The sequence below is a fragment of the Ascaphus truei genome, chromosome 11 (assembly GCF_040206685.1).
Source record: "Ascaphus truei isolate aAscTru1 chromosome 11, aAscTru1.hap1, whole genome shotgun sequence".
NCBI classification, from domain to species: Eukaryota; Metazoa; Chordata; class Amphibia; order Anura; family Ascaphidae; genus Ascaphus; species Ascaphus truei.
This window is the reverse complement of record NC_134493.1, coordinates 57863925-57889006: the sequence shown is the minus strand read 5'-3', so window position 1 is coordinate 57889006 and position 25082 is coordinate 57863925. Positions and strand designations below refer to the sequence as shown.

The following is a 25082-nucleotide window of genomic DNA, read 5'->3' as shown; positions in this document are numbered from 1 at the left end:
ATCAGGATGAACGGCAGAAATACCGCGAATAACTCATCACCTCCTCCGGGCTGGGGTTAGCCGCGTCTTTCCTACGTATAATGGCCAATACACTGCCCGTTATACACAGAGGCAAGATACGCGAAACCAACCTGAACACGGTGATAAAATAGTTATTACAGTACATATTAACCCCTTAGTGTCCCCGGTCATATTGTCATGACTAGCTGACAGAAAAGGCTACAAAGGGCTCAATAGAGACACCCTCCCCCCCCCCTTCCTTGCCCACCATACTGGCTAATAAAGAGCTTTGCTATTCAAAGCTTTACTAAGCTAATTAAAGAATTAAACACTCCCCCACCCCCTCCCCCGGATGCCTAATCACCATCTCTGGGCCACTTACCCCCATCAAATATACCCACCCACCTCTAGACTAATGTCCAATATCCCTACTAGCCAAATGTGGCTACTACATGTTACACCTGACACAGGTGGATCGGAAGAATGGGATATGGGGGGGGGGGGGGGGGGGGACAGAGGTTCCAGAACATCACAAGATGGGAACGCTTCTCCCCCAGAAAATATTAACATTTGGAGTTCAATGCAGTCTGTGATGTCATTAAAAATAATTCACTGATCCGGAATATAGATATTTATTGATAAATGGACGTAGTTTTACTGCCAGGAGACCGCAGCAACATTAGCCAGAGTTTTCATCACCGAGTCTTTACCAAACGATGGTTAACGAGTTTAGGTGGCATTGCGGTTCTAGGTCATATAAATGTTGTAATTATGTTTTCAAATTAAAGATGTTTTCAAGTACGGCCACATAAACCGCTTTTATTCAGAGGCGCAACATATTAAGTGTAATTCTGCGAATTTCGTTTCTCTCGTTACCTGCAATTGCGGGATTCAATATGCAGAGGACGCTACCCGGCGTTTTAAGGAGAGAATCGGAGAACCCACAGAACACTGAGAATGGAGATTGGATATTTCCAGTGTCTAAGCATTTTGCTCCCTCCCCCGATGAGGCTGTGATGGGAGGATTAGGGATTTTTCCATTTCAGGGCATCGGGAACATCGCCCCTAATGTACGTGGTGCTGATACCTTTAATAGATTGGGCCGTAGGGAAGATTTTTAGATTTTTGCATGAAATACATGAAGTCCTGAGGGCCTTGTGACATCACACCACTGGATGACACAATAACACAAAGAGAGTGTGACATGGATTTATCCCCAGTCGAAATAGGAACCTGTATCTGGCTGGTGAGTCCAGCAGGGCGCTGGTTAATTGCAACTAGAGACAATTAACCAGTCGGGTAGAAAAGCTCCTGCTTAATCTGCAGGAGAGATCTCTTGAGCACAGAGGAACTGTGCTGCCGGAAGAGCCTCTCGGAAGCATTGTCCTGAGCACGTCCTAGGACATGCCAGAAGGTGGCTACCGAAGGACACAACCCTGAGCACGTCCTAGGACATGCCAGAAGGTGGCTACCGAAGGACACAACCCTGAGCACATCCTAGGACATGCCAGAAGGTGGCTACCGAAGGACACAACCCAGAGACTGACAGAGCCCCCTGCTTCCCCTTTGGACTTTGGGGTTATAGGTTGGAAAGAGGCTTTTCCTCCCAGCCCTGCAGATAGGGACTGGGAGAGTGAGTTATCCCTTACACAGGGGTAGGTGGGTAAGGGGCGTATCCTCCCAGCCCTGCAGATAGGGACAGGGGGAGTGAGTTATCCCTTACACAGGGATAGGTGGGTAAGGGGCGTATCCTCCCAGGGGCTGGGAGAGTGAGTTATCCCTTACACATGGATAGGTGGGTAAGAGGCGTATCCTCCCAGCCCTGCAGATAGGGACTGGTAGAGTGAGTTATCCCTTACACAGGGATAGGTGGGTAAGGGGCGTATCCTCCCAGCCCTGCAGATAGGGACGGGGAGAGTGAGTTATCCTTACACAGGGATAGGTGGGTAAGGGGCGTATCCTCCCAGCCCTGCAGATAGGGACTGGGAGAGTGAGTTATCCCTTACACAGGGATAGGTGGGTAAGAGGCGTATCCTCCCAGCCCTGCAGATAGGGACTGGGAGAGTGAGTTATCCCTTACACAGGGATAGGTGGGTAAGGGGCGTATCCTCCCAGCCCTGCAGATAGGGACTGGGGGGAGCGAGTTATCCTTACACAGGGGTAGGCTGTGTGTTTATTTGTGTGCTTCCTTGACAATATATTGCTTAAAGTGACAGGCTGAATAAATGCCATGGTTTATTTTCCCAAATCTGTCTGCCTGGTTGTACCTCTGCACATGTCTCTTACCGGCCTATATAAAAGAATAGGGTGTTTCACACTGCTGCTATAAGGGGGTTAATAACAGTGTGTTCTCGGATATAATCCTTTATTCAAGATGTGTACATGTATATTCTATTCAGAAGTAATCATTTCAAAGTATTTTCTCCCTTGCCATGTTTTTTTTTTCCTATTACGGATATATTAAAGGATTCTTGCTTTATATATATATATACAGTATTGTATGGCTCACTTCCATGTGCTTATGTTTGAGGATATATGTTCTTAATGACACTGTCACTTTAAGACGGAAAGTATATATACTTCTGGTTGGTGGATATCTGTATCGTTCCTCTGAAGAAGTGCTTTGTCCAAAGCGAAACGCGTCAGGCTGCATCTTCACCTTCTTTGTTTGGTCTTTATACTTTGAACTAAAGCGTGAAGCGTTTTATAATGAATGGCTTCCGGGCGACCTCGGTGACGCCATACACAATATTTGTGGCGCCGCGTCATTACGTTATACGTTTACCTTACTCCGTGGCAACGCTCAGGCGCCATAAACCATGTGGTGAAGCCGTTTCCTTGTTACCGATATACTGACTTTATAAATACAGATAAGAAACGTGATGGGGGCCGGAGCACTAAGGGACAGGGGTGCAGTGAATAGCACCAATGGGAAAGTCACCAGCGATGGGAGCGATAGGAACAGGGCTCCTCATTGTGGGATTGATTTTACAAACATCTTGACAGTTAAAGATGAAGGTTTATTTTAGTGTCCAACCTGGGAAGCATAGGGCTGGGAAGAGATATGTCCTGAGCAGGAGACGTGGGGGATCAGTGAGTATCAGGGGCAAATCCCTGAGGAGATGAGTATCCAAGAGCATTATCTGAGAGGATGTAGGGAGTATCAGTGGTCATTATATGAGGAGTATCGGTGAGTATCAAGGGGCATTATCTAAGGAGATGTGGGTTTCAGTGAGTACCAGTGGGCATTTGATGAGGAGTATGAGTGAGTATCTGAGGGCACAGTAACAGATCCTGTGGAAGAAGCAGGTGCAGCAGAAATCCTTCCCACGTCACCGCCTGTTACGGTCGCTGCTCAATGTTCTCCGTCTCTTCTTCTCTCAATCTCAGAATACAAAGTGTCTGCAGAGTAAAAGTACAGAAGTCAGTTACTTTACACACAGTGTGCAACCGATTTATTCTGATTATTATGTCAGTTACTTTACACACAGTGTGCAACCGATTTATTCTGATTATTATGTCAGTTACTTTACACACAGTGTGCAACCGATTTATTCTGATTATTATGTCAGTTACTTTACACACAGTGTGCAACCGATTTATTCTGATTATTATGTCAGTTACTTTACACACAGTGTGCAACCGATTTATTCTGATTATTATGTCAGTTACTTTACACACAGTGTGCAACCGATTTATTCTGATTATTATGTCAGTTACTTTACACACAGTGTGCAACCGATTTATTCTGATTATTATGTCAGTTACTTTACACACAGTGTGCAACCGATTTATTCTGATTATTATGTCAGTTACTTTACACACAGTGTGCAACCGATTTATTCTGATTATTATGTCAGTTACTTTACACACAGTGTGCAACCGATTTATTCTGATTATTATGTCAGTTACTTTACACACAGTGTGCAACCGATTTATTCTGATTATTATGTCAGTTACTTTACACACAGTGTGCAACGGATTTATTCTGATTATTATGTCAGTTACTTTACACAGTGTGCAACCGATTTATTCTGATTATTATGTCAGTTACTTTACACACAGTGTGCAACCGATTTATTCTGATTATTATGTCAGTTACTTTACACACAGTGTGCAACCGATTTATTCTGATTATTATGTCAGTTACTTTACACACAGTGTGCAACCGATTTATTCTGATTATTATGTCAGTTTGTATATAAACAAAACAAAAAAACGTGCTGCATTAAATGTAATACAAGTATTATAAGGGGCAGCAGCCTGTGTCAGGGGCCAGGAGGGACAGCAGCCTGTGTCAGGGGGTAGGAGGGGCAGCAGTCTGGATCAGGGGTAGGAGGGGCAGCAGCCTGTGTCAGGGGGCAGGAGGGGCAGCAGCCTGTGTCAGGGGGCAGGAGGGGCAGCAGCCTGGATCAGGGGGTAGGAGGGGGCAGCAGTCTGGATCAGGGGGTAGGAGGGGGCAGCAGCCTGGATCAGGGGGTAGGAGGGGCAGCAGCCTGGATCAGGGGGTAGGAGGGGCAGCAGTCTGGATCAGGGGGTAGGAGGGGCAGCAGCCTGGATCAGGGGGTAGGATTGGGCAGCAGCCTAGATCAGGGGGTAGGAGGGGGCAGCAGCCTGTGTCAGGTGGCAGGAGGGGGCAGCCGCCTGTGTCGGGGTAGGAGGGGCAGCAGCCTGTGTCAGGTGGCAGCAGCCTGTGTCTGGGGGTAGGAGGGGCAGCAGTCTGGATCAGGGGGTAGGAGGGGGCAGCAGCCTGGATCAGGGGGTGGGAGGGGCAGCAGCCTGGATCAGGGGGTAGGAGGGGCAGCAGCCTGGATCAGGGGGTAGGAGGGGAAGCAGCCTGGATCAGGGGGTAGGAGGGGTCTGTGTAAGGGTTAACATTGGGTATATATATTGAGGCATCATCTTGTTAAACCTTCTGTCTTCATGACAATAGTTGTTTAATTCTCCCTGGTTTCTCCTTCAGTCTCCATCCTTCTGCTGTTCTGGGAATTTTTCCGTATGACTCCTTCTCTATTTCAGAGAAGAGGATCAGATCCCGAGCCAGTCTCCCAATCCTGGGCTGTGTCTCCAGGATCCGTCTCTCCTCCTCGGAGCTGCTGTCCTCCAGGTCATCCACCACCACAATGACTTTCTCCTTCCCTGCATAAAGCACAGAGAGAAGGGCCGATCACTGCAGGGTTTCCCAGATACAGAGAAAAGCCGGAACGAGAGATCCCCTCTGATACTGGAGGTGGGGAGATCCTGCAATAGGATTAGCGACAGAGGGATTCTAACTATGAAAACAAGGATCTAATAGGGTTAAGGATTTTACAACAGCTACATACTAAGTGGGCCTCGTACTGCACGTCCCCTCAGTCTGGGACATGTTGCACTGCGGTGGGAGGTGGGGGAGCCGTACAATTTATTGTGTCTCTGTTATCTGTGTCACCTGGCAGAGAGGAGAAACACTCAATCTATGTTGATGTCCTGTGGTTGGAGGGAACATTTAATTCACCACGTAGTGGTCGCATGTTCTTCATTAGAGCACATCTCTTACCGAGTGCAGCAGATAGATGTCCCAGCTCATCGTCATACAGAGAGCCCGTCACATCCGTGATATTTATCCTCCCCCTGTTCTTGGTGTGATACAGGATAGCGAATGTGCACTGAGAGACGTCCTCTCGGAACTGGCGGCCTCCAGCATTAGAAATGTAACCGGGTCTGACGTCCTGAACCTGATCCCTGAAGTCCTCAGATCTCAGCAGGTCCCCCAGCCATTCATAATCACTCTGCCCTGACCGTGAGAAGATCCCGATCGTGTGTTTTGGTTTTGGCTTCTGAAATAAACAAGAAGCCGTTTTATTGTAGTTAGACATTTTCACCAGAATTTAAAATTTGACGCGAATTGTCCAGTTCCTTTGATCTGGGGATTCCAGCCATTCATTGTCACTCTGCCCTGACCGTGAGAAGATCCCGAGGGCATACTTTGTTTGTGACTTCACATGGATGGATGGCGGTGCTGAAGAGACCGTGTGGGCTGTGTTTTGCTCTTGGAATAAATCAGATCAGAAATATCTATATATGATGATAATGACCAGCAGATAAATGATCTTCTGAGCCCATCACCCCCACTCCATGGAAGGACCTGCACCAAATAAATGCCAAAGTCTTCCAATGCCAGAGTAACAGGCCTCGGTATGTGAATGTAAGAGACACTAGTGAGAACAAGGAGCCCAAGTCTGCAAGAAAACCGGTCACTTTATAGAAGAAATTCCTTGTCCCAGGCCCATGTGACAGTGTGAAGGTGCTGGCAGCCATCTTAAGACGGTGTCAGACTGATTGAGCCGAGTTGCTGAGAGACCCGATTTGTGTGAGGGTCTGGGGTCTGAAGACCTCTCAGCACTGAAGTCTGACGGGTTGAAGTGTTACATGTAAGGAGACCCCTGTGAGCTGAGATCAGAATGTGTGGCCCTGGTTCCTGTTCAGCAGAGTATTCATGCTCCACTTAGTGAGAGACTACAAGAGACCCTCAGCATCTTACACTTCCCCCAAATCCTTTACAGGACAAACAGTAAGTCTGCGGGACCCCTATATGCATCGCAGCATCTCTGGGTACTCGTACACTACACCTGAGTGTAACAGGCCTGTATCTGTAACCTTCCTGGGGCCTCGTGTGGTACGATAGGCTAAGCCGGCCAACACTTACATTGGGACGTGGGAGTGTGTTCTGCAATGTACAACTAATGTTCCTGAGTCTGGAGATAACGTTACTGGGGACACGGTTATGTCTTATTGCTCTGTGTATTGTGTCTGAGCCTTCCACTGTTACACTACCACCCGTGTGTGTCCTCTTGTGCACCAACAAGACACAAGTGTCCCGTCTACAGCTTTACCCGTCCAACTGCAGCCGGCCGCACGGGTTACCCGGTCTGGGACACTGGGAATGGGGAATTACCCAGGAATGAAGACATCTTACACTTCAATGGGACCTCTTCATTAAACTGTTATAATATTAGCACAAAGTCCCCCGGTAACGGGAGATTGTTACTAGCGAGAAAACCAGGAGATTTCTCTGTATTCAATAGTTTCCGTAGGATCCAATGGCAGTTATAATACAGAATATCAGAGAATATCCCAATACAGAGGAGGGTTACATCTAGAAATGATAGGTCCCAATGGCTTGAAAAATCTGTTCGTTTCCCCCTAATATTCGGTGATAACTTTATCCCTTGCACCAAAAATACAATGTGACAATATCAGTATAATATGAATCTGGCCAGTGGTCTGTGACACTTTTATTGGATTATTGGTTTATAAAGAAGCATCTTCCAGGACACGTCAGGTCCCTTCTTCAGCTCCATGGACCTCTGACCTCTGACCAGAGGGATATTGTACAGCGGGTGACGTGAGTCCTTCTCTCTCTCTCTAGAGATCATGAAGAGCTGGAGACAGGATCCCATCAAGTCATTTATCTCATAATATAAAAACTGTATGTATGTGTTTATTTATATAGCAGCTGAAGGAACAGGGTAGTCTTTATCAAGTGATATAGTGCCACTAAGGTCGAAACGTCATGTTTGGCTCAATAAATTAGGTTACTTACTTCAAATCCGTTTGTGCCCTGTGTTCCTTCAGCTGCTCCTTGCACTGGATTAATTACAGGCTATCGTTCACGCACGGGAGCACCGGTATCGCTTGCTATACTCCTTTTTTTTTTTTTTAGGTGTGCAGCATTTATCTTATACATCTTTTATTTATATAGCGCCATTAATGTACGTAGCGCTTCACAGCAGTAACAATCATATAAATATAAATAACACATATTGAAAGGGGTTGGAGGAGGGGCACGCTGCCTAGGGGTCACACTCGACTCCTCCCTCACATTCTCCTCTCACATTCAAAACATTTCTAAAACTTGTCGCTTTTTCCTCCGCAATATAACAAAGATTCGCCCTTTCCTCTGTTACTCGACTGCTAAAACTCTGACTCAGGCCCTCATTCTCTCCCGTCTTGATTACTGTAACCTCCTGCTGTCCGGCCTTCCTACCTCTCACCTGTCTCCCCTACAATCTATCCTAAACGCTGCTGCCAGAATCACTCTCCTCTTTCCTAGATCTGTCCCCGCGTCTCCCCTCCTGAAATCCCTCTCCTGGCTTCCGATCAAATCCCGCATCTCACACTCAATTCTCCTCCTCACTTTTAAAGCTTTACATTCTTCTGCCCCTCCTTACATCTCAGCCCTAATTTCTCGTTATGCACCATCCAGACTCTTGCGTTCTTCTCAAAGATGTCTTCTTTCTACCCCCTTTGTATCTAAAGCCCTCTCCCGTCTTAAACCTTTTTCACTGACTGCCCCACACCTCTGGAATGCCCTTCCCCTCAGTACCCGACTAGCACCCTCTCTATCCACCTTTAAGACCCATCTTAAGACACACTTGCTTAAAGAAGCATATGAATAGCACCGTGGATATTCTGAACACACGATACATAAAGCTTGGCCCCCTGCAGACGCACTTACCAGAACTCCCTCCTACTGTCTCTGTACGCTCTCCCTACCTACCAATTAGACTGTAAGCTCCTCGGGGCAGGGACTCCTCTTCCGAAATGTTACTTTTATGTCTAAAGCACTTATTCCCATGATCTGTTATTTATATTATCTGTTATTTATTTGATTACCACATGTATTACTACTGTGAAGCGCTATGTACATTAATGGCGCTATATAAATAAAGACATACAATACAATACAATTATAGAAAAAATATATAACAGTCCTTTCCTCTGCTGACCCCGGCGTCTCAAAGCTGGATTCAAGAGGACATAAATAACACACAAAGGGGAGAAGTGATTCAGACAAACACATAACATTTAGGAAAAGGAGTCTCTGCTCCGAAGAACTTACAATCTAACTGGTGGGTAGGAAGAACGTACAGAGACAGTAGGAGGGTGTTCTGGTAAGTGCGTCTGCAGGGGGCCAAGCCTTATGTATGACGTGTTAATTATCTCATAATATAACAAACTGTATAATAAATAATCAGAGATAAATTCTTACCAGGCTTTGTGGCATTAGGGTTTCCAGAATTCCTGTGCAACAGAAAAACACAAATGTGAGATTATTTATCCATCTTATACTAGCTAAGGACACAGAGAGGCGCAGTAAGGCTGGGGGGGTGAAACCGGGCGTGTGCGCAGATACCTCTAGGAATGGAGATCTCAGGAAGCCAAGAACCTCTAGGACCTAGAGTCAGATTAAGCACAAAACACAGACACATCAGTACAGGAAACCCCCATATCACTGAGGCTCTGAACGAGGGAAATAGTGTACGGGGTATAATACAGAGGCACGTCCCACACCAAAGGTCTTCTCCCCATAATACAGAGATGCCTCATTATGCACTAAATCCTAACCCATAAATAACGGGAACACGGCTCATACACAGTAACACACGTATGTATTATTCTATCCTAAGTTCACAGAGGTCCGAGTGTCCAGTGGTGGGAGAGTAATGGTACTAGGGGTGCCCGGTACCACTGCTTTTTATTTACACACTTTAAATCCCACTTTCTTGTTAAAGTAATAGGGATTTATATTAGAAAACACATTTCCCGTTCCCTTATGACAGTATAAATACGGCTTTAATCTCTGTATGGTACGGCCCAGCTCTTCCCCTCCGTGTGTAATAAATGTAGGTAAGTCAGGCACAGGATCACTACTTTTGAAGCCTCTTCAATCATTAATGAGGTATTATTTTAATAAAGATGCAGTCTGATAAGAGTGGGGCCAAGCTCTGATTGGCTGGAGATAATTCTCCATGAGGACAGTGATGCCCTCTGCTGACCCCATGTCACATCTTGTGTGGTGCTGTATAGAGACCCTAACTGGGCGTCTCATGCGTTACCTTGGGGTGCAGGGTCGTCTCGGTGAGCTCTGTCCCGTGAAGCTTGTGGTTTGCCCTTTGGTTTAGCAGGTACCAGTGGCAGATTGTGTGTCGGGCCACCTCGGTCCCCTCCAGGATCTGCTGGGCGTTTGGATAAATCCTTTGTATTGTCATTATTCTGGTTTCCTGCATCTCCTGCCCCAGCTTGTTGTGTTTCTGCAACACATTGAAAAGTGCATGGGAATCCTGTACTGTCCCCTCCTTATCCCAGTAATGCTGCGCGGTGCACAAGGTACTGAGTACCCATCTCACACTAATTATTGGGGGAGTTTATAGGGCCATCGGGCTGTATCTTTGTCCCCTTTGAAGAGAAGCGGCGTCCCTGTAATTAAGGTATTGGACAGTGAGTCAGGAGACGCACTCTGTGTGCACAAGTGTAAGCTCTTTAGCCCAGGAATTCATTGTGCCTACATGGTACCTACAATATACAGTGCTGCACACACTAGCAGTGCTATATAAAGATAAGAATAATAACACGGTGCTATATAAAGATAAGAATAATAACAGCGCTATATAAAGATAAGAATAATAACACAGCGCTATATAAAGATAAGAATAATAACACAGCGCTATATAAAGATAAGAATAATAACACAGCGCTATATAAAGATAAGAATAATAACACAGAGCTATATAAAGATAAGAATAATAACAGCGCTATATAAAGATAAGAATAATAACACAGCGCTATATAAAGATAAGACTAATAACACAGCGCTATATAAAGATAAGAATAATAACACAGCGCTATATAAAGATTAGAATAATAACACAGCGCTATATAAAGATAAGAATAATAACACAGCGCTATATAAAGATAAGAATAATAACACAGCGCTATATAAAGATAAGAATAATAACACAGCGCTATATAAAGATAAGAATAATAACCGCTATATAAAGATAAGAATAATAACACAGCGCTATATAAAGATAAGAATAATAACATCGCTATATAAAGATAAGAATAATAACACAGCGCTATATAAAGATAATAATAATAACACGGTGCTATATAAAGATAAGAATAATAACCGCTATATAAAGATAAGAATAATAACACAGCGCTATATAAAGATAAGAATAATAACACAGCGCTATATAAAGATAAGAATAATAACACAGCGCTATATAAAGATAAGAATAATAACATCGCTATATAAAGATAAGAATAATAACACAGCGCTATATAAAGATAAGAATAATAACACAGCGCTATATAAAGATAAGAATAATAACACAGCGCTATATAAAGATAAGAATAATAACCGCTATATAAAGATAAGAACAATAACACAGCGCTATATAAAGATAAGAATAATAACACATCGCTATATAAAGATAAGAATAATAACAGCGCTATATAAAGATAATAATAATAACACAGCGCTATATAAAGATAAGAATAATAACACAGCGCTATATAAAGATAAGAATAATAACACATCGCTATATAAAGATAAGAATAATAACAGCGCTATATAAAGATAAGAATAATAACACAGCGCTATATAAAGATAAGAATAATAACACTGCGCTATATAAAGATAAGAATAATAACACAGCGCTATATAAAGATAAGAATAATAACACAGCGCTATATAAAGATAAGAATAATAACACAGCGCTATATAAAGATAAGAATAATAACACAGCGCTATATAAAGATAAGAATAATAACCGCTATATAAAGATAAGAATAATAACACAGCGCTATATAAAGATAAGAATAATAACACAGCGCTATATAAAGATAAGAATAATAACACAGCGCTATATAAAGATAAGAATAATAACACAGCGCTATATAAAGATAAGAATAATAACATCGCTATATAAAGATAAGAATAATAACATCGCTATATAAAGATAAGAATAATAACACAGCGCTATATAAAGATAAGAATAATAACACAGTGCTATATAAAGATAAGAATAATAACACAGTGCTATATAAAGATAAGAATAATAACAGCGCTATATAAAGATAAGAATAATAACACAGCGCTATATAAAGATAAGAATAATAACAGCGCTATATAAAGATAAGAATAATAACACAGCGCTATATAAAGATAAGAATAATAACACAGCGCTATATAAAGATAAGAATAATAACACAGCGCTATATAAAGATAAGAATAATAACACAGCGCTATATAAAGATAAGAATAATAACACAGCGCTATATAAAGATAAGAATAATAACACAGCGCTATATAAAGATAAGAATAATAACACAGCGCTATATAAAGATAAGAATAATAACACAGCGCTATATAAAGATAAGAATAATAACACAGCGCTATATAAAGATAAGAATAATAACACAGCGCTATATAAAGATAAGAATAATAACACAGCGCTATATAAAGATAAGAATAATAACATTGCTATATAAAGATAAGAATAATAACAGCGCTATATAAAGATAAGAATAATAACACAGCGCTATATAAAGATAACAATAATAACACAGCGCTATATAAAGATAAGAATAATAACACAGCGCTATATAAAGATAAGAATAATAACACAGTGCTATATAAAGATAAGAATAATAACACAGCGCTATATAAAGATAAGAATAATAACACAGCGCTATATAAAGATAAGAATAATAACACTGCAATATAAAGATAAGAATAATAACAGCGCTATATAAAGATAAGAATAATAACACAGCGCTATATAAAGATAAGAATAATAACACGGCGCTATATAAAGATAAGAATAATAACACAGCGCTATATAAAGATAAGAATAATAACACGGTGCTATATAAAGATAAGAATAATAACACAGCGCTATATAAAGATAACAATAATAACACGGTGCTATATAAAGATAAGAATAATAACACAGCGCTATATAAAGGTAAGAATAATAACACAGCGCTATATAAAGATAAGAATAATAACACAGCGCTATATAAAGATAAGAATAATAACACAGTGCTATATAAAGATAAGAATAATAATACGGTGCTATATAAAGATAACAATAATAACACGGTGCTATATAAAGATAAGAATAATAACAGTTTATCAGACGGGATTGTCCTGTAACACACGTACAACGCAGATCTCTGTAATTATTGTTACTGTAAGCAGGTATATGACATTATAATAAAGGCTTTATATTTAAACTCACTGATGGCGCTCTCCCATTACACAGACACCGCACGGCTTGGGACAGTCCTGGCACAAAGAGCTTACAATCAGAATCAGTCGAGATGAAGAACCGCGCCGCAGCACCGTGACGCACACTGAAGGAGAGGGGGTACCTTAAACATGGCTGCGCTATTCACTCACAGGATCATCACAGGAGCCCTGATGAAGTGCGTGGGCACGTGGCGGCCCCTGGTTTTTGCCTTGTTACCCGCTCCCCTCCTGTTTGTCACGGTCCTGCGTCGCCGTTTTCCATCTCTTCATTGTGCAGTGAAAGTGAGACGCACACCGACGGCTCCCAACGGCAGCACGGGCCGGGTTTCTTCATCTCCAGCAACCGCCAGTCATTTCATCTACTGAACCACTAACCATACCGTCTATTACATAGGGGGCGGACGTTTACACTTATGGACTAAAAGTATTCTGCGTGCCACAGGTACAGTATTGTATCGGACGTGTGCCGGCTCTCAGTGACTGCCCGTCTGCATATGCTCAAACTGTAGCCCCGATACTGTTCCTCAGCACATTTCCACCTGGACCTGGTTGGGTTACATTTTCATATGATGAGATACAAGTTTTGAATTTACACTGTGTCTGACCTCAGGAACGTTGTCTCACTGTTGTGAATACTTTATTAAGCCCCACGTTTGGTCTTCTGGACTATCGTCTGTGATCTGGTCTCTGTATCTAAGGGTTAGAGCCTTTAACAGAAATCTCCACGTCTGTCCTATGAAGATGCACACGTGCTACTAACGTGGAACTTATTCCCATGACCTGTTATTTATATGATTACCACGTGTATTACTGCTGTGAAGCGCTGAGTACATTAATGGCGCTATATAAATAAAGAAATACAATACAACTTTCCCATGAATTGTAACGATACCGTATGTCACACAGAGGTCTATGGGACACATCCATCAAGTCAATGGGACTTAATACTGGATCGGGCGCCAACCCGTCCCGACGCTTGTATCAGACGCCCATTCTGGCGGTTATACATTCAATTCATGGTACAGGAGTCATGTAGAATACGGTTTCCCAATGTCACAGTATCGAAGTACCTTCTGTTTCTGTCCCTCTTACTGAGCAATGTGGGAAGTGATTACAGTATATGGGGCAATTCCTTATTATTATAATTCCTTCTTACAAGTCCCCCTGGACTCTCCTTTTCTGAAACAGACCAAATATCCCCATTTCTAAATATAAAAAGAAGGGGAGAGAATGTACGGTTTGGCCAAATTCTGTGCTTCAAATTCCAGAAGAAGCAGAAAGCAGAAGGATCAGTAATGAATCTCATTGCCGTGCAGCCTCCCTGATCCATTCTGTGTCATACAGAGTCATTGGGGCCAAGCTCTGATGAGCATGAGGAGTTACTTGGATTGTGATCCAGAGAACCTGGACAGAGAACCTGCTCTTTGTGACCCGGTTCGGGGTCAGGAATAGGAAACATGCCGAGTACAGAGGAGGAGGGCACACTGGTGAGGCCGCCTTTCTACACATATTACAGGATTGCCCAGGGACACCGTCTTCTACTCAGGAGTAGGAAATAGTCTGGAGAAATTAGGTGAATCTGAATGATCTGGTAATCTTACCGCTGGCTTTTATCAACGCTTCAATCTTATCCAATTTCTCCTGCATCCTCGTTTTATCCACCTCGTGTTGGGATGTTAGGTGTCCCTTACAGTCTGACGCCTTCTCGCTCTCAGAGAAGAGGAACAGCTCCCGGGCCAGAGTCCCAATCCTGGGCTGTGTCTCCAGGATCCGTCTCTTCTCCTCGGAGCTGCTGTCCTCCAGGTCATCCACCAACACAATGACATTGTCCTTCCCTGTATAAAGCGCAGAGAGTGGGAAGCCAGTCCCATTAGTTATAGGGGAAGGTTATACAACACTAATAGGAAGAGAAGAAACCTGGGGTTACTGTGTCATTACAAAACCTAATGTAGATGTTCTGCCTGTATCATCAGCACTAGTGGCACAGCTGGACAAGTGCGGGCCCCCGGGCAACATTTTGCCAGCTGCTCGTGCGCATGCGTGATTGGTACTTGCCCGTCGCACGAGTGACTGGCAAACATCGATCGCGCATGCACGATCGGCAAAAAACAATCGTGCATGCGCAAGACCAGTCAGTAAGTGCCCATCACGCATGCGCAGTCGGCTAGCAGATCGGCAGATTCGCACCTGCGCAGTCGGCAACAAATCTGATAACCCAATAGGGCGCGCCCCCCAAGAGCATAGGCCCGGGCTACAGGTACGCCACTGATCAGTACTCACTGCGAGCCTGGAGACGGGCACTTCACCTCCCCTACAGTAATTGCTGATGGACTTCTTCCCACAGAGGACATTGTTTTTGGCTGATTTTGCTGCACTTTGGCTGATATACCGACACCTGATAACACTTTGCTTGGGTGTCACACAGGCATTCCATTAAAGGGAAGTACCATGGTGGTGTAGAACCGCTGGGAACAGGCCTGAAGATGGTATTATTCCCAAAACGTTGCTCCCCTTGAATGAATTGCCCTTTGGTTGTTATCCATCCACCCCACTTTCCATATCCCTCCCTTCTCCAATTTTGTGCTCATGAATTCCTCCCGCACCCGATTTTTCTCCCCTTGTTTTTTGGCTCGTTACCCCAGTGTGACCCGCCCTTCTTACTTACCAGTTCCATTTTTTGCATTTTTCTATGCCTAGTCCTACAATATTCATAGTGAGCCTAGTTAAGTATTCCATGCATATAACTTGCAATGATTTTGCTTTTATCTTGACTTTTGCTTAGCCATATTCTGTCTTTTAGCTCACTTACTGTATATTAGCTCACTTACTGTATATTAGCTCACTTACTGTATATTAGTTCACTTACTGTATATTTGGATTCACTTCGTACGGGTCTTTTATACCGTCTCTGATCTCATTAAAAATAATTTGACTCACTCTTTTTGTATATCGTTGTGAGTGTGCGGGTTCCCCTGCTTATATAGTTAATATACTGCATGCGAGGAGGTACAGTATCTGTGTTATGGGACGGAGAAACTCAATATGTGTTATGGGACGGAGAAACTCAATAAGCAATAGACCCTTTCTGTCTATGTCACTAGGACACCATGATACAAAAGGATCCGAATAGATGGTCTTTAGGCTTCTTCTCTCAATGTCACTGTGTCATCCAATGCAATTAAGGAACAGAGTCCTGATGGGACATCAATCCGTTATTTTTGTGTCACTATAGCACCTTTAGGTACGTACGTACGTAAGAAAGATCTTGGAGAAGCTGACCGTTATTAGGTTACATACTGGTACAATATGTAACTCTTACCAAGTTCAGCAGATAGATATTCCAGCTCAGTGTCGTACAAAAAGTCTGACACATCCGTGATATTGATCTCCCCTCTCTTCTTGGTGTGATACAAGATAGCGAATGTGCACTGGGAGACCTCATTTCCGAACTGCGTTCCTCCTGTCTTACAACAGTTACAGTGTCTGACGTCCCGGCCTTGATCCCTAATTAGACCAGATCCCAGCATGTCCTCCAGCCATCTGTAATCGTCCCGTTCTGTGTCCACATTGCAGAAGATCCCAATGGTGTATTTCCTGTTCCTCCCCTGATACAGACCAGAAATAATGCATTCATTACGCCATATTATTAGTATTAGTTATTGTTTTACAGCAGCAGGAGAACACACAGAGAAGGGACTTACAGAACGTTCCATCTTGGCTCCTACCCCATATGCCGTGACACTGTCTTACTCGGGATTTCAGTTCCATGTAAATGAATGAAATATTCCCCAACACGGGGAAGACAGTTCAGTAGAATATTGAAAAGGATCTATATAGGATTATTCATTAAGCTCCGATAGTGCTGTTCAGGGCACTATCCTACTAAAACTCCTGTTGATGTCAATAGTGCCCCAAGCGGCACTATCAAAGTTTAATAAAGATTATCACTCCCTTTGAAGGGTGATAGCGACGTATACTGTACAGAGAAGAAATGTACGGGACATCCATTCTCTCCTTTCCTCACATCCCAACCTGAACAAATCCAAGCCTCCGGGTATTTCTCCATCTTCTATGTGACTTTCAAGGAATACGGGTCAGAAACGTATTCTAAATAATTCAGTTCAAAGTGAACAAGTCAGTGGGGCCAGATGGGGGACACAAAAATATATTGCAAGAGATTAGGGGTGTGCTGGTAACACCATTACCAGATCTATTTGACCAGTCACCATTACCAGGTGTAGTTCCAGGTGACTGGAGGAGGAGAGGAATCGTAGTCCCACTTCACCAGAGAGGAGGTAGGGAGGAGACAGGTAACTGCAGCCCGGTGAGTCTGACCTCAGTAGTGGGGAAAGTAATGCAAACATTGCTGAAATACAGACTTGTTTACCATCTAAAATCCAACAGCCTACAGTATCGCAGGCAGCGAGGGGCTTACTGGGGAGATCATGCCGTACCAACCCAATAGGAGTATAAAGTGCGCTGTGTAGCACGAAACATGGTGGTAGGGTAACGCCTCGCCCTTTTCTCCTTCCATGACTATTAAATCTTTTGATGGATAACGCGCCTTCCTCCTAATTCTCTTTTTTGGATGATTCCGGTTTGCTCTGCCATTCCTCTCTCCTACCGCTCGCTATCCATACCAATCTAATACACGTTATTGTCTGGGAGACTAAGGTAATAGATCAGGGGGAGCAGGGGGAGCAGTTACCCAGATATTAGTACGGTCCGTGACACTGTCCCACGTAGAAGACTGATACACGTTACAATGCTTGGCATTGGACGATAAGGTGGTAGAGTGGAAAACACACATTGGTTGCAGGATAGATTACAGCGTTGTGATAAAGGGAATGTAACCCATGGAGTGCCTCAGGGATCTGTACTGGGACCTGTGCTCTTTCATATCTTTATTAGAGACATTACAAATGGTTTAGAGGGCACAGTATGCCTTTCTGCAGATGGCACACAGATCTGCACCATGATTGCCCCTCCACGGGGTAAATACAATTACTAATGATTTCGCTGGATTGGTGCAATATTCTAAAGAGAGTGCGGACACTACAATTCAATGCCAAAAAGTGAAAAATAATGATATTGGGTCACAAAAATGCAAAGGCTTTATACAGGATTAATGGCGCTATAATGTCATCGCCTATAGGGGGGTGTCATTGCCTATAGGGGAAATGGTCTAGGAGCAGACTTAAATATAGGCGAGCGAGGTAACAAAGCAATGCGGAAAGCCAAAAGGAGTGAAGGGTGGAGAGGTATTAGCAGCGGGGTGTTAGGGTGTATAGGGAGAGGTATTAGCAGCAGGGTGTTAGGGTGTATAGGGAGAGGTATTAGCAGTGGAGTGATAGGGTGTATAGGGAGAGGTATTAGCAGCGGGATGTTAGGGTGTATAGGGAGAGGTATTAGCAGCAGGGTGTTAGGGTGTATAGGGAGAGGTATTAGCAGCAGGATGTTAGGGTGTATAGGGAGAGGTATTAGCAGCGGGATGTTAGGGTGTATAGGGAGAGGTATTAGCAGCGGGGTGTTAGGGTGTATAGGGAGAGGTATTAGCAGTGGGATGTTAGGGTTTATAGGGAGAGGTATTAGCAGTGGGGTGATAGGGTGTATAGGGAGAGGTATTAGCAGCGGGGTGTTAGGGTGTATAGGGAGAGGTATTAGCAGCAGGGTGTTAGGGTGTATAGGGAGAGGTATTAGCAGCAGGGTGTTAGGGTGTATAGGGAGAGGTATTAGCAGCAGGATGTTAGGGTGTATAGGGAGAGGTATTAGCAGCAGGATGTTAGGGTGTATAGGGAGAGGTATTAGCAGCAGGATGTTAGGGTGTATAGGGAGAGGTATTAGCAGCAGGGTGTTAGGGTGTATAGGGAGAGGTATTAGCAGCGGGATGTTAGGGTGTATAGGGAGAGGTATTAGCAGCAGGATGTTAGGGTGTATAGGGAGAGGTATTAGCAGCAGGATGTTAGGGTGTATAGGGAGAGGTATTAGCAGCAGGGTGTTAGGGTGTATAGGGAGAGGTATTAGCAGCGGGATGTTAGGGTGTATAGGGAGAGGTATTAGCAGCCAGATGTTAGAGTGTATAGGGAGATGTATTAGCAGCGGGATGTTAGGGTGTATAGGGAGAGGTATTAGCAGCGGGATGTTAGGGTATATAGGGAGAGGTATTAGCAGCGGGATGTTAGGGTGTATAGGGAGAGGTATTAGCAGCGGGATGTTAGGGTGTATAGGGAGAGGTATTAGCAGTGGGATGTTAGGGTGTATAGGGAGAGGTATTAGCAGCAGGGTGTTAGGGTATAGGGAGAGGTATTAGCAGCAGGGTGTTAGGGTGTATAGGGAGAGGTATTAGCAGTGGGATGTTAGGGTGTATAGGGAGAGGTATTAGCAGCGGGATGTTAGGGTGTATAGGGAGAGGGATTAGCAGCAGAATGTTAGGGTGTATAGGGAGAGGTATTAGCAGCTGGGTGTTAGGGTGTATAGGGAGAGGTATTAGCAGCGGGATGTTAGGGAGTATAGGGAGAGGTATTAGCAGCGGGATGTTAGGGTGTATAGGGAGAGGTATTAGTAGCGAGATGTTAGGGTGTATAGGGAGAAGGATTAGCAGCGGGGTGTTAGGGTGTATGGGGAGAGGTATTAGAGGGATGTTAGGGTGTATAGGGAGAGGTATTAGCAGCGGGATGTTAGGGTGTATAGGGAGAGGGATTAGCAGCAGGATGTTAGGGTGTATAGGGAGAGGTATTAGCAGCGGGATGTTAGGGTGTATAGGGAGAGGTATTAGCAGCGGGGTGTTAGGGTGTATAGGGAGAGGTATTAGCAGCGGGGTGTTAGGGTGTATAGGGAGAGGTATTAGCAGCGGGGTGTGAGGGTGTATAGGGAGAGGTATTAGCAGCGGGATGTTAGGGTGTATGGGGAGAGGTATTAGAGGGATGTTAGGGTGTATAGGGAGAGGTATTAGTAGCGGGGTGTTAGGGTGTATAGGGAGGGTATTAGCAGCAGGGTGTTAGGGTGTATAGGGAGAGGTATTAGCAGCAGGATGTTAGGGAATATAGGGAGAGGTATTAGCAGCAGGGTGTTAGGGTGTATAGGGAGGGTATTAGCAGCAGGGTGTTAGGGTGTATAGGGAGAGGTATTAGCAGCGGGATGTTAGGGTGTATAGGGAGAGGTATTAGCAGCAGGGTGTTAGGGTGTATAGGGAGAGGTATTAGCAGCGGGATGTTAGGGTGTATAGGGAGAGGTATTAGCAGCGGGATGTTAGGGTGTATAGGGAGAGGTATTAGCAGCGGGGTGTTAGGGTGTATAGGGAGAGGTATTAGCAGCAGGTTGTTAGGGTGTATAGGGAGAGGTATTAGCAGCGGGGTGTTAGGGTGTATAGGGTGAGTATAGGGTGATTGAAGTACCATGTGATGGCAGACTTTTTTTAAACAGGATGTGACATAATGGAAGCTGTCACATGATTTACTACAACCAATCAGATTGGGGGTGTACCATGTGATGCCTCACGTTGTATATCTCCCAATCCGATTGGTTCTATTACCATGTGATGGCAGCTATTTTGTTTTTGGTGACGTGATCTTAAAGGGAAGGAAGCATAACATTCCTGATTGGCTGGCATCCCTCCCTTTTGATAACATCACAACGTATAATAAAAAACTGTCACATGATACACCATCCAATCGGATTGGAGATGTAACCTTTGACACTCAAATGTGACGTCACAGACCTGTCATGTCTCATTTGAAGCCACGAAGTCGACGGGACAACATCTCCCTGCAATTGGATTACAAAATACAGATGAAGAATAGAAGAAAGAAGCTTACCGGAGGCCCATCGGTTGTTGAGGAGCATTGCATCGTGGGCCTGTTGATGGGCCGTGCTGGTACTGCTGGAGTCGGATTCGGAGGCTGAGGACATGAAAAGTAAGAAACACATTAATTGTATTTTATTTCATTGTGCATTGCTTATGTAGGTTGGCGTTTGCATCGGCATTTATTTATTTTTAATGGAAAGTGAATGTGGTTTTATTTGCTGCTGGGTTTTTGTTTTGCAGCTTGCCCATTGACTGTCAGTGTCAAACCATGCCCATAGGGCATTGGTGTGGCACTGTGCCAATCAGTGGCTAGAGCAGGTGGGGTAGTTGCTCTGGGGAGGGTGGTTAGGCCTCCCGGGTGGGTAGCGGTAGGAGGGGGTAAACCCCTTAATTACCACAGTGGTTAATAACCGCTAAGGTGATTAAAGGGTTAGTGGCCAGTAGTCAGTTTTTTATTTTACGGTTGGTGCCAGAAGAAGAAGAAGAGGAAGACGAGGAGGGCGAGGATGGGCTTTATCATGGCAGGGGTAAGTAGAACTTTAATTGACAATGTGCTGGCTGGTTAATGTTTTGGTTATGTTTTAATTTTTAATGGGCAAATGTGCCATTATCCAGCTATGGATAATAAGGATTTTGCCCATTACTGTATTGTATGTGTTGGGGGAAGGGGGGTGGGGGTGTTCAATGTGTTGCAGTGATGTTTGTATTGTAATGTTTATTGGGGCACAGGGGTGGGTGAAGGGGGTAGTTGCCCCAAGGTGGGTGGTTAGGCCTCTCGGGTGGGTAGTGGGAGGGTGTGATGGAGCGGCCTTGTAGGTGTGGTCAGGAAGGAGCTCACAATCACTTTATTGTAATTAAAGTTCTTTATTCCCGGAGTTAGGGGTTGCAGTAATTCGGTAACAAAACAACAAAGTCTTTAACTTAAATAGTATACGTCTGCAAAACCACCGGACACAGAACCTAAGCACAGGTATCCAAAAGGCAGTTCAGGCTACACCCCCCCCACCCCCCGACAGGCTCGCTCGCTCCCCCTGACAGGCTCGCTCGCTCCCCCTGACAGGCTCGCTCGCTCCCCCTGACAGGCTCGCTCGCTCCCCCTGACAGGCTCGCTCGCTCTCCCTGACAGGCTCGCTCGCTCCCCCTGACAGGCTCGCTCGCTCCCCCTGACAGGCTCGCTCGCTCCCCCTGACAGGCTCGCTCTCTCCCCCTGACAGGCTCGCTCTCTCCCCCTGACAGGCTCGCTCTCTCCCCCTGACAGGCTCGCTCTCTCCCCCTGACAGGCTCGCTCTCTCCCCCTGACAGGCTCGCTCTCTCCCCCTGACAGCCTCGCTCTCTCCCCCTGACAGGCTCGCTCTCTCCCCCTGACAGGCTCGCTCTCTCCCCCTGACAGGCTCGCCCTCTCCCCCTGACAGGCTCGCCCTCTCCCCCTGACAGGCTCGCCCTCTCCCCCTGACAGCCTCGCCCTCTCCCCCTGACAGGCTCGCCCTCTCCCCCTGACAGGCTCGCCCTCTCCCCCTGACAGGCTCGCCCTCTCCCCCTGACAGGCTCGCTCTCTCCCCCTGACAGGCTCGCTCTCTCCCCCTGACAGGCTCGCTCTCTCCCCCTGACAGGCTCGCTCTCTCCCCCTGACAGGCTCGCTCTCTCCCCCTGACAGGCTCGCTCTCTTCCCCTGACAGGCTCGCTCTCTCCCCCTGACAGGCTCGCTCTCTCCCCCTGACAGGCTCGCTCTCTCCCCCTGACAAGCTCGCTCTCTTCCCCTGACAGGCTCGCTCTCTCCCCCTGACAGGCTCGCTCTCTCCCCCTGACAGGCTCGCTCTCTCCCCCTGACAGGCTCGCTCTCTCCCCCTGACAGGCTCGCTCTCTCCCCCCGACAGGCTCGCTCTCTCCCCCCGACAGGCTCTCTCTCTCTCTCCCCCCCCCGACAGGCTCGCTCTCTCCTCCTGACAGGCTCGCTCTCTCCCCCCCTGACAGGCTCGCTCTCTCCCCCTGACAGGCTCGCTCTCTCCCCCTGACAGGCTCGCTCTCTCCCCCTGACAGGCTCGCTCTCTCCCCCTGACAGGCTCGCTCTCTCCCCCTGACAGGCTCGCTCTCTCCCCCTGACAGGCTCGCTCTCTCCCCCTGACAGGCTCGCTCTCTCCCCCTGACAGGCTCGCTCTCTTCCCCTGACAGGCTCGCTCTCTTCCCCTGACAGGCTCGCTCTCTCCCCCTGACAGGCTCGCCCTCTCCCCCTGACAGCCTCGCCCTCTCCCCCTGACAGGCTCGCCCTCTCCCCCTGACAGCCTCGCCCTCTCCCCCTGACAGGCTCGCCCTCTCCCCCTGACAGGCTCGCTCTCTCCCCCTGACAGGCTCGCTCTCTCCCCCTGACAGGCTCGCTCTCTCCCCCTGACAGGCTCGCTCTCTCCCCCTGACAGGCTCGCTCTCTCCCCCTGACAGGCTCGCTCTCTCCCCCTGACAGGCTCGCTCTCTCCCCCTGACAGGCTCGCTCTCTTCCCCTGACAGGCTCGCTCTCTCCCCCTGACAGGCTCGCTCTCTCCCCCTGACAGGCTCGCTCTCTCCCCCTGACAAGCTCGCTCTCTTCCCCTGACAGGCTCGCTCTCTCCCCCTGACAGGCTCGCTCTCTCCCCCTGACAGGCTCGCTCTCTCCCCCTGACAGGCTCGCTCTCTCCCCCTGACAGGCTCGCTCTCTCCCCCTGACAGGCTCGCTCGCTCCCCCTGACAGGCTCTCTGCAGCCTGTTCCGTCACAAGTTGAGGGCAAAATGAAAGATTGTGTAGGAAGTTTGCTGCTGATTTTAAAACCTCCCCTTCCCAATCAGCTCGCAGACCTACAAGCTGGGTGTGGTTTTTCCTGGTCTGCTCAGGTGAGAGAGTTTTAACCTTATACACGCCCTCATTGGTGGGTTAACCCTTTCATTACCAAAGCGGTTACTACCACTAAGATAATAAAGGGGTTAACCCCTCCCTCAATTTTCCCGGTAGGCCTATCCACCCAGTCTGGGGCAACTACTCCCTTCTCTCACCCCTTTGCCCCCAATAAACCACGTAGCCTAGCTTATTACCTTAGCGGATAGCTGGAAAGTTTGATGAACTCAGGGAATAGCATCCCAACTGACATGGCAGGTGCTAATACAGCGAGGGAAACCACACACGCTCGGGACAGACTCTCCCCCTGACAGCCTCGCTCTCTCCCCCTGACAGCCTCGCTCTCTCCCCCTGACAGCCTCGCTCTCTCCTCCTGACAGCCTCGCTCTCTCCCCCTGACAGCCTCGCTCTCTCCCCCTGACAGCCTCGCTCTCTCCCCCTGACAGCCTCGCTCTCTCCCCCTGACAGCCTCGCTCTCTCCCCGACAGGCTCGCTCTCTCCCCCTGACAGCCTCGCTCTCTCCCCCTGACAGCCTCGCTCTCTCCCCCTGACAGCCTCGCTCTCTCCCCCTGACAGCCTCGCTCTCTCCTATTGACAGCCTCGCTCTCTCCCCCTGACAGCCTCGCTCTCTCCTATTGACAGCCTCGCTCTCCCCCCGACAGCCTCGCTCTCTCCCCCTGACAGCCTCGCTCTCTCCCCCTGACAGCCTCGCTCTCTCCCCCTGACAGCCTCGCTCTCTCCGCCTGACAGCCTCGCTCTCTCCGCCTGACAGCCTCGCTCTCTCCGCCTGACAGCCTCGCAATCTCCCCCTGACAGCCTCGCTCTCTCCCCCTGACAGCCTCGCTCTCTCCCCCTGACAGCCTCGCTCTCTCCCCCTGACAGCCTCGCTCTCTCCCCCTGACAGCCTCGCTCTCTCCCCCTGACAGCCTCGCTCTCTCCCCCTGACAGCCTCGCTCTCTCCCCCTGACAGCCTCGCTCTCTCTCCCCCTGACAGGCTGGCTCTCTCTCCCCCTGACAGGCTGGCTCTCTCTCCCCCTGACAGGCTGGCTCTCTCTCCCCCTGACAGGCTGGCTCTCTCTCCCCCTGACAGGCTGGCTCTCTCTCCCCCTGACAGGCTGGCTCTCTCTCCCCCTGACAGGCTGGCTCTCTCTCCCCCTGACAGGCTGGCTCTCTCTCCCCCTGACAGGCTGGCTCTCTCTCCCCCTGACAGGCTCGCTCTCTCTCCCCCTGACAGGCTCGCTCTCTCTCCCCCTGACAGGCTCGCTCTCTCTCCCCCTGACAGGCTCGCTCTCTCTCCCCCTGACAGGCTCGCTCTCTCTCCCCCTGACAGGCTCGCT

The 25082-nt window shown here is 46.9% G+C and overlaps 1 protein-coding gene across 1 annotated transcript in view; it reads right to left on the bottom strand.

The window, feature by feature from the left end:
* Positions 1–494: 494 nt before the first annotated feature.
* Positions 495–25082, bottom strand: part of LOC142463604 (uncharacterized) — a 131327-nt gene continuing 106739 nt past the window's right edge. The window contains exons 21-29 of the mRNA XM_075566552.1: positions 20896–20979; positions 16401–16686; positions 14683–14916; positions 9879–10073; positions 9176–9217; positions 9032–9063; positions 5537–5816; positions 4913–5139; positions 495–3402 (exon numbers count right to left, since the gene is read on the bottom strand). Coding sequence (XP_075422667.1) covers positions 4922–5139; positions 5537–5816; positions 9032–9063; positions 9176–9217; positions 9879–10073; positions 14683–14916; positions 16401–16686; positions 20896–20979 — 1371 coding nt within the window. The 3' untranslated portion in view covers positions 495–3402; positions 4913–4921. The remainder of the gene's footprint in view (positions 3403–4912; positions 5140–5536; positions 5817–9031; positions 9064–9175; positions 9218–9878; positions 10074–14682; positions 14917–16400; positions 16687–20895; positions 20980–25082) is intronic.